General features: G+C 40.4%; 1 protein-coding gene across 2 annotated transcripts in view; it reads left to right on the top strand.

The window, feature by feature from the left end:
* Positions 1-12,919, top strand: part of PAN2 (poly(A) specific ribonuclease subunit PAN2) — a 45,954-nt gene that overhangs the window by 20,997 nt on the left and 12,038 nt on the right. For both annotated transcript variants that reach the window (XM_075852113.1, XM_075852114.1), the window contains exons 10-16: positions 604-723; positions 1,131-1,259; positions 4,099-4,301; positions 6,228-6,376; positions 9,038-9,147; positions 9,657-9,755; positions 12,201-12,274. In XM_075852113.1, coding sequence (XP_075708228.1) covers positions 604-723; positions 1,131-1,259; positions 4,099-4,301; positions 6,228-6,376; positions 9,038-9,147; positions 9,657-9,755; positions 12,201-12,274 — 884 coding nt within the window. The remainder of the gene's footprint in view (positions 1-603; positions 724-1,130; positions 1,260-4,098; positions 4,302-6,227; positions 6,377-9,037; positions 9,148-9,656; positions 9,756-12,200; positions 12,275-12,919) is intronic.

Genomic DNA, 12,919 nt, shown 5'->3' with positions numbered 1-12,919 from the left:
CTGAGTTAGAGTTCTAAGGAATGATGATTTAATGGGAAAAGGTTCCCTTAATTAAATACAGTGTATATGATGTGACTAAACCAGTCATTATGAATAATTGTTACATCTGTGGAGCCAAAACTATAGGCTCCTCAATGTAATTCTCTTAAGGCCACATTCACGTTTGTATTTTGCATCTGTATTTGTAAGCCAAAACCATAAGTGGAACAAACAGAAAAAGTATAATGGAAAGGTTTGTACTTCTTCCATTCTAATGCAAGACACTGACCTAAATACCCCCATATGAAAGGCCTAAGCAAGTGTTGACATGTTACATTTTTGTCTCTATTTTAATTAAAACCGCTGAAAAATCCCATGGATTTGCGAAAATCGTGGGCGGAACAATCGTGCATTAACACAGCCGTAATGATCTGAACTGTGTTCAAATTTTTATCTACATCTGTTGAGGCATATGTATAATATATATTTTTATTTGTAACTTCTCTCAATATTGTGTTTATAGCATTAATAATAATTTCTCTGTAGGACGCATATATTGTGTATTGTCAATTTGTATCCACTATGGATGTGTAATAAACATTTTAAGGTGCCTTTCTTTCACAGGTCACCATAAAATATTCTAAGCTTGGTTTAGAAGACTTTGACTTTAAGCACTACAATAAAACCTTGTTTGCTGGCCTAGAGCCTCATATACCCAACGCCTACTGCAACAGCATGATCCAGGTAAGCAGGGGGCTTGTTCTGCGTGGGTGGTGTTGTGATGACTGGCCAAATTATGGTGGAGTGAATAAAGTACAATTGCCCCTGATTGACATCAAGAGCCTGTGGCTTGACACATTAATAATATATATTTATATGTTGCACTTTAAGCCAGGAATTCAGTTGTAAGTAAATAAGATGGTGTTCTAGTACGGACATAGGCAGGACATTTCATAGTTTCAGCTCTTTACAACAGATGTCTCGGGATACACCGGAACACCAATGCTATCCAACTCCTCTGAGCTGATACTACAAACATACATATGAATTATACATATATAAGTGGATGTTGTCCCCACTATCCACACCAAATACTGCATCCATCTTTACACGAATGTGACTTGTTTAAAACCCGGCTTCTATTTATGTAGGTGATGTACCTGTTGGAACCAGTACGTTGCCTGGTCCAAAATCACCTTTGCCAGAAGGAGTTTTGTTTGAGTTGTGAACTTGGGTTCCTGTTCCATATGTTGGATTTATCACGTGGAGACCCTTGCCAAGTAAGAATATTAAAGTGGGGTTAGTTCCTTTTGAATTGTTTTAGGTAGGCTTTTAAGTTTGACAAGTAGAAAGTTGTTTGGTCCCTTGCATTAATTTGTATAATATAAATGATCTGTGACACTAAATAACAATCTGAATTCTACATTCATAGTAAAAATTACAAGTGAACTGTATAAACAGACTTGACTTGCAATTTTTCTAGTGCACAAACTATAGTCCTGCCTTATGGAAATTAATGCCAAGTAGCAGAGAATAAGGAGTTTGTTGTGCCTAAAAAAAATAATGTAATGTGAGCAGTTTTATTTGGCTATGCTCTAATTGTAACAATAAATGAAATTAGGGCCTAAAACACAAATGAGCGCATCTGTGTGTTGCTAAAAGTAGTATTTACTAAATGTACTATCCCCATTGTAAGGTGTAGGCAAAAAATCTTCAGTTGGTCATGGTAGTACAAATCTCCTTCGTAACGTGGGCCTAATTCTCATACTACACAAAGCTTAAAGAGACTCTGTCACCACATTATAAGTGCCCTGTCTCCTACATGAGGAGATCGGCGCTATAATGTAGGTGACAGTAATGTTTTTTATTTAGAAAAACTATTTTAAACCACTTTATGAGCGATTTTTTTGCTTTATGCTATGAGTTGCTTAATGCCCAAGTGGGCGTGTTTTTACTTTCGACCAAGTGAGCGTTGTACAGAGGAGTGTATGACGCTGACCAGTCAGTGACAAGTCAGCGTCATACACTCCTCTCCATTCATTTACACAGCAGCATCGCGTTCTTACTAGAACACTATGTGCTGCCACATACACAGACATTAATAACGTTCATCTAGTGTCCTGATAATGAATATACATGACAGCTGAGCTCCTGCTCCAACGCCCGCGATCGAAGTTTACTTTGATCGCGGCCGTTTAACCCGTTAAATGCTGCCGTCAATAGCGACCGCGGCATTTAACTTTGTTTACAGAGGGAGTGCGCTCCCTCTGTCACCCATCGGCGGCCCGCGAATGAAATCGCGGGTCTCCGATGGGGTGTCATGGCAGCCGGGGGCTTGATAAAAGCCCCCAGGTCTGCCCTGGACATATTCCTGTTAGGACGCGCCGGAGGCACGTCCTAACAGATTGCCTGTCAGATTTACACTGACAGGCAATAATGCTCTGGTATACGAAGTATACCAGAGCATTATAGCAGCGATCGGAACATCGCACAGTAAAGTCCCCTAGTGGGACTAATAAAATAAGTCATCAAAGTGAAATAAAGATTATTAATAAAAAGTACAGTAAAAAAATAAATCCATTTTTTTCCATAAAAAGTGGTTTTATTTAGTAAAAGTGTAAAAAAAAAAAAAAAGTACACATATGTGGTATCGCCGCGACCGTAATGACTCCATTAATAAAGTTAATATGTAATTTTAACCGCAAAGTGAACACTGTAAAAAAAAAACGCAAAAAAACATGGCGAAATTGCAATTTTTTCCCATTGCCCCCCAAAAAAGTCATAATAAAAATGAATCAATAAGTCCCATGCACCCCAAAACAGTACCATTTAAAACTACGTCTTGTCCCGCAGAAAACAAGCCCAAAAAATCACTACGTTGATGGAAAAAAAAAAAAATTACGGCTCTTGGAAAGCGATGATGCAAAAACAAATGATTTTAGTTCAAAAGTGTTTTTATTGTGCAAAAGTCGTAAAACATAAAAAAACCTCTACATATGTGGTATCGCCGTAATCGTACCGACCCATAGAATAAAGGTAACATGTTATTTACGTCGCATAGTGAATGGCGTCAATTTAAAAACGCATAGAACAATGGCGGAATTTCAGGTTTTTTTTATAATCCCCCCCCCAAAAAGGTTAATAAAAGTTAATATAAAAATTATATGTACCCAAAAATGGAGCTATTAAAAAGCACAACTAATCCCGCAAAAAACAAGTCCTCATACAGCTATGTAGACGAAAAAATAAAAACGTTATAGCTCTTTGAATGCGACTATAGAAAAACGAATAAAATAGCTTGGTCATTAGGGCCTAAAATGGGCTGGTCACTAAGGGGTTAACGTTAATGTCTGTATGTGGCTGCACATCGTGTTCTAGTAAGAATGCGATGCTGCAGTGTAAATGAATAGTGCATGAGGCTGATTGGTCAGCGTCATACACTCCTCTGTACAACGCCCACTTGGTCGAAAGTAAAAATACACCCACTTGGGCATTAAGCAACTCATTAGCATAAATCTAAAATCGCTAATAGTGGTAAAAATAGATAGTTTCTTTAAATAAAAAGCACTGCTGTCACCTACATTACAGCGCCGATCTCCTTATGTAGGAGACAGGCCACTTATAATGTGGTGACAGAGCCTCTTTAAAGGGGGACCACTCGAGCGGGCACCTTTACGGAGACCGCTTGCCACAGCATTTGGGCAGAGCATGCGTGTGCACAGTTCTCTCCATTTACTTCTATGGGAGTGATACTGTAGATACTAGTGTAGTAGAACGGACTAACACGATTACAAACTCTGCTCTATTAGACCTGCTACAGTACATGCATTTGGCTAGGGTGACCCACAGTTTTGATGCTCTTTTGAGCCAAACACACAGGACTGGACACAAGAAACGAGATGCATTAGTCATTATACCTTTCGTTTTTGGATCCACTTCTGGCTTTGGCTAAAAAAAAACCTGCCACAAGAACTGCATCAAAGTGGTATGTGTGATCCTGGCCTTTTGATACCGTTTTAGGTTTATTGTCCCTCTTTAACCCTATCTAAAACCACAGTGCATGTTATATAGTAATGCCTTGTTAACCCAATTCCTTAAACTTCTGTTAACTTTTCAAAGGCTAGTAACTTTTTGCGAGCTTTCCGAACTATCCCTGAGGCAGCGGCATTGGGACTTATTTTGGCTGATTCAGATGAGGCCACAGGAAAGATGAATCTAGGTCGTCTGATACAGAGCTGGTGTCGTTTTCTTTTGACACAACTTCACCAAGAAACACAAGAGTTGGAAGGGCCTCAAGCTTATCGTGGTGTTGGGAGCACTAGGTACAACATTGTATTATCGCTGATTTATTTTCTGTAGAGCATGTCAAAAAGCTGACGACTGATTGGAGGGTTGAAAAATCGTTGGCGATAAACTCTCGGTTCAATCCTCGGAGGTGATGAAGGGACAAAAGTCATTGCCCTGTGAGATGTGCTAGGCAGCACTACAAATTGCCAGTTCTGAATATACCTATAGGCACAATAGGCCTGCGCCTATAGGCTGCCCTGAGGGGAAGGGTGCCTGCTAAAGATAAAATGTATGTATTCATACGCTGACACCCAGGGAGGGACAAGGAGAAAGCTGCAGAGGGTGCTAGATGTTTTATACCTCCCAAGCTTCAAGTATTGCAAAGAGGGACAACCAATGCCAAGCATCAAATTGTTTTTTTTCTACCCTGTTAACCCATGCCTCCAACAATGCCCATACACACCCATTTCATCCCACACAGTATCCTGCTCCCATAGCTGCTCTTCGCACAGTATAATGCCCCATAGTGTCGAATATAAAAAATAAACACTCACCTGGCCCAGTTCCCACGACGAGCGGAGGAGATCCTTCTGCTTCTCCGGTCTGTGTGGTTCGGCGCAGGCACGATGACATTAATGCATCACGCGTGTCTGTGCTGAGTCACTCACGGCTGGCGTTTTACACGATGAATGGTGGAGCAGAGAGCTGAAGGCTCCTTGCTCCAACATTGGGTTCAACTGTATCTGTTATCTGGAGGTATGGATGTTGTGAAGTGTGCTGCTTTATTTTTGAAAGCGCCATTAAACATTTTAAAGCCAAACATGACTTTAGTTGTGGTGTACTTGTTGGATAAAGTCTAAGACACCAGACGATGTGAAAATAATAAAACACAGACCTGTGCTGCTTCAGTGACTAGGTAAAAATTATAAGTAAAGGTGGTAAAATAATAGACAGGGAAAAGTAGGAGGAATCCACCAGCTCACCAGTGTTCTCTGTTCATACTGCGCCCAGATCTTCGTGACTGCTCACGGCAAATACATGTTTACTTGTTTCTAAAAGGAAACAGTGTTCCAATTTTATTTACAAAGTACCAGAATTGGATTAAAGTTCCTCTCTTTTTCCATGGTAAAAGAATACGTCGCTCTTATAATCTCAAATATTAATGTAGCTAGTCTGCATTACCGTAAAGGAAAGGACTCACCAGCCTCCAATAGTGAAGCAACGTCAAACTTTGTTTATAGTAATCTCACGATATATAAAAGATAAACGGCATAAAATATGCGAACAAACTGCAGAAGCTGCCTCGTGACTCTATACGCCTGCGTCTACAAGCTCCTGAAATGATAAATCTAGTACTGCAAACAGCAGCACAATGGATCAAATTCAATGATCTCTTTCTGCACTCACGCTGGCAAATTATTACAATCGCTCGGAAACGTGTGAATTGTGGCAATAGCTGTCCAGTAGAATTGGTGTTTTTAGTTTGACTTATCTGTAAAAATGGGTGTGGGGATGGAAAAGGTCTTGTATAATGAAGTGAAACTTTGGAAACCTTGTATACTTTGAAAGGCTGAAATCCCAATTTGATCTTGTCCTTCTCATACAGCTAATGTGCTTGCTACAGTGTACCTATCTAGATAAGATCAATCCGCCATGGTTATGGGATTGGGGAAAAATTTGTGCTTCACTTAGAGAATTGCCCAAAGTGGGTCTATTGCAGTCAGCAATCACCTATGAGCAGCACTACATCAGGACTGGTTTCAACCTACAAATATAAACCTTCACTGACTGCAAGCAGAGTACTTGAAAATGGTGATAAACTTGAAAAGCCTATATTAGGAGCTGCATAACTTTTCATAATACAATACCTAAACTTTATTTACATAATGCTAGTGAATCTTTGTAATTTAATGTTATAATTTGCATTTAACCTCATACTGACTCATTTGCTCTTCTTGCAGCGGTTTTTCATCTTCAGGAGGCTCTGTGGTTGGTCAGCTTTTTGGATGTGAAGTGGAGAACTGCAGCATGTGCCGCTGTGGCAAAGAAACAGTTCGTTTATCTACAACTTTGCTTTTTACTTTATCTTACCCGGAGACTAACAGTAATGGTATGTGATTGTGTACAGACTAATATATATATATATATATATATATATATATAATTTTTTTTTTTTTTAAACACCTAGTACATGCAAAAATACTATTGAATTAAATTCTGTAAACCGAGTTGGTAATGTTGCTTCATGAGGTTAAGAAAATACATGATACGTGGATTTCCTTAACTTACATAGATATACGATGCATTTGGAAAGTCTTCAGACCTTTTGAATTTTTCACATTTTATGTTGGTCTTGAATTATTTTTATTTAAGCACAAGTTTTTTTTTCCCCTAATCATTCTGCACTCAATACCCTAAAATGACAAAGTGAAAACGGAATGTTAGTAATCTTTGCTAATTTATTGAAAAGGAAAAACGAAAATCTTGCATTGACATAAGTATTCAGACTCTTTACTCAGTACTTAGATGAAGCACCTTTGGCAGCGATAACAGCCTCCAGTCTTCTTGGGTATGATGCCACAAGGTTTGCACACCTGGATTGGGGGATTTTCTGTGACTCTTCTCTGCAGATCCTCTTAAGCTCTGTCAAGTTGAATGAGGACAGTCGGACAGCCAATTTTAGATCTCTCCAGAGATATTCTATTGGGTTTAAGTCAGGGCTCTGGCTGGGCCACTTAAGGACATTCACAGAGTTGTCTCTAAGCCACTCCTGTGTTGTCTTGGCTGTGTGCTTAGGGTCATTGCCTTGTTGGAAGGTGAACCTTCAGCCCAGTCTGAGGTCCAGAGCACTCTGGATCAGGTTTTCATTAAGAATATCTCTGTACTTTGCTCCATTCGTCTTTGCTTCAACCATGACCAGTCTCCCTGTCCCAGCTGCTGAGAAACACCACTCCCCCCAGCATGATGCTGCCACCCCAATGCTTCACCATAGGGATGGTATTGGGCAGGTCATGAGCAGTGCCTGTTTCTTCCAGACATCATACTTAGAATTGAGGCCAAAAAGTTCAATCTTTGTTTCAGCAGACCACAGAATCTTGTTTCTCAGTCTGAGAGTCCTTTAGGTGTTTTTTTTTTTTTCCAAACTCCATGCGGGCTTTTGTGTTTCTTTTACTGAGGCGAAGCTTCTTTCTGGCCACTCTGCTATAAAGCCCAGATTGGTGGGGTGCTGGAAGTTTGTCCCATCTGCACACCGTATCTTTGGAGCTGAGTCAGAATGATCATTTGGTTCTTGGTCACCTTTCTTGCCAAGGCCCTCCTCTTTCTCCCCCCCCCCCCCCCCCCACGCTTCATTAGTTTGGTGGGGCAGCCAGCTCCTGGTAAGAGTCCTGGCTGTTACAAACTTCTTCCATTTAAGAATAATGGAGACCACTGTGCTCTTGGAACTTTCGGTGCAGCAATTTTTAGTATTTTTTTTTTTTTTTGTACTCTTCTCTAGATTTGTGCCACCTCTTTTGGCTCTACAGGCAGTTTTCTTCCTCATGGCTTGGTGTCTGCTCTGATATGCATTGTCCGCTGTGAGACCTTATATAGACAGGGATGTGTCTTTCCAAATGTCCAATCAAATTAATTTACCACAGGTGGACTCCAATCAAGGTGTAGAAAGATTTCAAAGATCTACAGAAATGGGAGGCACCAGAGCTCAATTTCAAGTGTCATCGCAAAGGGTCCAAATACTTATGTTCATGTGAAATTTGAGTCTTTAATAAATTTGCAAAAATGTCTAATTCTGTATTCACTCTGTCATAATGGGGTATTAAAGAGGCTCTGTCACCAGATTTTGCAACCCCTATCTGCTATTGCAGCAGATCGGCGCTGCAATGTAGATTACAGTAACGTTTTTATTTTTAAACGAGCATTTTTGGCCAAGTTATGACCATTTTTGTATTTATGCAAATGAGGCTTGCAAAAGTACAACTGGGCGTGTTTAAAAGTAAAAGTACAACTGGGCGTGTATTATGTGCGTACATCGGGGCGTTTTTACTACTTTTACTAGCTGGGCGTTCTGACGAGAAGCATCATCCACTTCTCTTCAGAACGCCCAGCTTCTGGCAGATCACGCTGTGACGTCACTTCCCCAGGTCCTGCATCGTCTCAGACGAGCGAGGACACATCGGCACCAGAGGCTACAGATGATTCTGCAGCAGCATCGGCGTTTGCAGGTAAGTCGATGTAGCTACTTACCTGCAAACGCTGATGCTGCTGCAGAATCAACTGAAGCCTCTGGTGCCGATGTGTCCTCGCTCGTCTGACACGATGCAGGACCTGGGGAAGTGACGTCACAGCGTGATCTGCCAGAAGCTGGGCGTTCTGAAGAGAAGTGGATGATACTTCTCATCAGAACGCCCAGCTAGTAAAAACGCCCCGATGTACGCACCTAATACACGCCCACTTGGACTTTTACTTTTAAACACGCCCAGTTGTACTTTTGCAAGCCTCATTTGCATAAATACAAAAATGGTCATAACTTGGCCAAAAATGCTCATTTTTTAAAAATAAAAACGTTCCTGTTATCTACATTGCAGCGCCGATCTGCTGCAATAGCAGATAGGGGTTGCAAAATCTGGTGACAGAGCCTCTTTGTGCAGAATAAAAAAAACTTGCTTTTTTATTTTGGCACAAGGCCTCAACATAACAATGTGATTAAAGTGAAAGGGTCTGAAGACTTTCTGAATGAGATATATATCTCTCATTTATTTTTCTTTCTTGCTAGATAAAACCCCTCCCCCAGATTTTGAATTTGTAGAGGTTCTAAGGAGAAGCATTTGCCTGGAGCAGAACACTCAGGCCTGGTGTGAAAATTGTGAGAAATACCAACCTACAGTAAGTGCGTTTAGCATGTGCAGCAGTGATCACTGCAATATCGAAATAGTCACAAGTACTTGTATGCTGATGTCTGATGCACTTCTTGTGGGATCTTTCTTCCACCCCTATTTTTCTGTCTTGTTGCAGCGTGTTCCTCGTGCAATAATAACTACATTTGTATGAACTGCATCATTCATGCGGTCCATTTTTTTATTTGTTTTTTCCCCGAAGTTGAACCTGAGATTTAATATTTTCCTTCAGTTTAGGATCTATTCCTGGTTTTGGCAGAAAAATAAAACAAGAGAAAAATACTTTAAAAACTCGACTGTGTGACCAAAACATTACTCACAGAATGTGTATTTCCCTAACACTTACTATTGGGTACTGCAGTTAGATTAATACTACAAAAAAACATCAGAATCCATCATGGGAGGTTTTCCTGCTTTGACATGTCTGATCCAGTTTTTGGCGCTAAATGTAAGGCTCATCTTATTAGTGTTGCTCTTTCAATGTTTTCTTGCCCATAGGTTCAGACTCGTAACATTCGTTGTCTTCCTGATGTACTTGTCATAAACTGTGAAGTTAACAGCACAAAGGAAGCTGAGTTTTGGAAGACGCAGGCTGAGGTACAGTTGAGTACACAATACGACCACTTTTACTATCTGACAACTTTGGATGAGTATTCATAAGCAAGAAGGAAAAGACATGGCACTCCCCAAATCCAGATTTTCTTCACTTTTATTTTCGTAATCCTATATGATAAAAACCACATTGGCTGCATGGACACACGCACACGCACACTAAAACACACACACTAAAACACACACACACACACACACACACACACACACACACACACACACACACACACACACTAAAACGCAACACACACACACACACACACACACACTAAAACGCAACACACACACACACACACACACACACACACTAAAACGCAACACACACACACACACACACACACACACTAAAACGCAACACACACACACACACACACACACACACACTAAAACGCAACACACACACACACTAAAACGCAACACACACACACACACACACTAAAACGCAACACACACACACACACACACTAAAACGCAACACACACACACACTAAAACGCAACACACACACTAAAACGCAACACACACACACACTAAAACGCAACACACACACACACACTAAAACGCAACACACACACACACACTAAAACGCAACACACACACACACACTAAAACGCAACACACACACACACACACTAAAACGCAACACACACACACACACTAAAACGCAACACACACACACACACTAAAACGCAACACACACACACTAAAACGCAACACACACACACACACACTAAAACGCAACACACACACACACACACTAAAACGCAACACACACACACACACACTAAAACGCAACACACACACACACACTAAAACGCAACACACCACATATACAGAAGTAACAATATGGCTTAGAAAAGACAAACGTTTGCACAATATTGTGGATGTGCCATAAATGTCCTTAACTCCTTAACGCCGAAGGACGGATATATCCGTCCTCAGCAGCTGCTAGTTCGCGCAGGAGGACGGATATATCCGTCCTGTGATCGCGCGGGTACTGCCACTGTACCCACACGATCAGCGGCAGGAGCACGGCTGTTATACACAGCCTGGCTCCTGCTGCAACTGCCGGAATCGAAGCGCGCGCCGATTCCGGCAGTTTAACCCATTAAATGCCGCTGTCAATAGTGACAGCGGCATCTAATGTGTTTGACAGAGGGAGGGAGCTCCCTCTGTCACCCGATCGGCGCCCCCGCAAACAAATCGCGGGTCACCGTCGGGTTTCCTTGACAGCCGGGGGTCTAACAAAGACCCCCAGGTCTGTCTTCAGCATCTGCCTGTTAGGCGATGCCGGAGGCATGACCTAACAGATTGCCTGTCAGTTTTACACTGACAGGCAATAATGCTTTGGTATACTAAGTATACCAAAGCATTATATATGCGATCAACAGATTGCATAGTGAAGTGTCCTGATGGGACTTAAAAAAAAAATTACAATCAGTTAAATAAAGTTTGTGAAAAAAAAAATTACAGTCACAGTCAAATAAAACTACTTTTTTGGCCCAAAAAGTGGTTTTATTTAGTAAAACGGTCTAAACAAATCACACATACACATATATGGTATCCCCACGATCGTAACAACTTTACCAATAAAATGAACACATTAATTAAACCGCCGGATGAACGGCGTCCAAAGAAAACGCAAAAAACAACGGCAAAATTCTCTCTTTTCTGCCATTCCCCCCATAAAAAATAAAATAAAAGTTAATCTAGAAGTCCTATGTACCCCAAAATTGTACTAATGAAAACTACACATTGTCCCGCAAAAATCAAGCCCACATACGACCACATCGACGGAAAAATAAAAACGTTACGGCTCTTGGAACGCGGCAATGCAAAAACAAGTAATTTTTTTCTAAAAGGGTTTTTATTGTGAAAACGTAGGAAAAACATATAAAACCTTTACATATTTGGTATCCCCGTAATCGTGCCGACCCATATAATAAAGTTAACATGTTATTTACGCTGCATAGTAAACGGCGTAAATTTATAACGTGAAAATCAATGCTGGAATAGATGCTTATTTTCAATTCTCTCATAACATATTGATTAACTTTTATTAACTTTATTTTAGAAGCATCTAAAAATGGTACAATTACAAAATACAACTCGTCCCGGAAAAAACAAGCCCTTATACGGCTATGTCGACGGAATAAAAAAAAAGTTACGACTCTTGGAATGCGACCGTGAAAAAACCAAAAATAATCCTTGGTGATTAACGTGCAAAATGGCCCGGTCATTAAGGGGTTACTGGGAATTTTCCTACTTGGCATCCCTTCAGATATAAAACTCTCCCCTAATGCAGCAGCTCGAATGGGTTGACTTGTTCACATGAGGTATCCTGGTACTGTTTTTGCATTTGACTTTAAATACAGGTTGCATTTTTTTAAATATATTTTGTATCTAACTTTTTTTTTTTCTTATATTGCAGTATGCTTTTAAAAAGGCCCTGCGAAAAGTAGAGCTGAAATACCCAAATCCCAATGAAAGCAGCAAAGAAGAATGGTAAGACCACAATTCAAAGGGGCATAAAACTATGTCCTGTTAACTTGAAGCAACCCACTACTGTTAAGTCAGCCACACAGGGGCTGCTTCTCTGCAAACATTGGAGGCCAGATAATCCTTTAATTTTGTCATATGCATAGTCAAACTTGTGTTTAATTGAAAGATTAAAAGAGCTTGCGCTATTTTTGAATATTATTTCAATGGATTTTCACGTGTGACTTCAATAACACCTATTGGAACATAAAATAACTTGCGCTAAATTCTGCAATTTTACGGCAAATTCCATGCGACTGTCACCCCAACCTTAAATTGACACCTAACCAATATTAATCTCCAAGTGTACAGTGGGCGATGCCATGGAGCCCTAACAAGCATAATTATATCTTCAATGTTCCATGTATTACATGAGCAAAAAAGTGTAATTTGCAGAATAGAGGTGGTAACACAAGTCATTTAAGTTATTACAACCAATATGGAATATGAGCTACTCTGTGTCAAAGGCTATATTAAAAATGATCAATTCACATAGCTAATTGACTACTGTTAGTCTGAACGTTTCACTAGCATAATATATCGGCACATTTAGTAGATTGTATGAGCCACGCATACTGGGGAAATATTGGACCGTGGTATGTGAACTGGCTT

Source organism: Rhinoderma darwinii, chromosome 2, assembly GCF_050947455.1.
Source record: "Rhinoderma darwinii isolate aRhiDar2 chromosome 2, aRhiDar2.hap1, whole genome shotgun sequence".
NCBI lineage: Eukaryota > Metazoa > Chordata > Amphibia > Anura > Rhinodermatidae > Rhinoderma > Rhinoderma darwinii.
The sequence above is the reverse complement of the archived record's forward strand: the minus strand, read 5'-3'. Positions and strand labels throughout refer to the sequence as shown.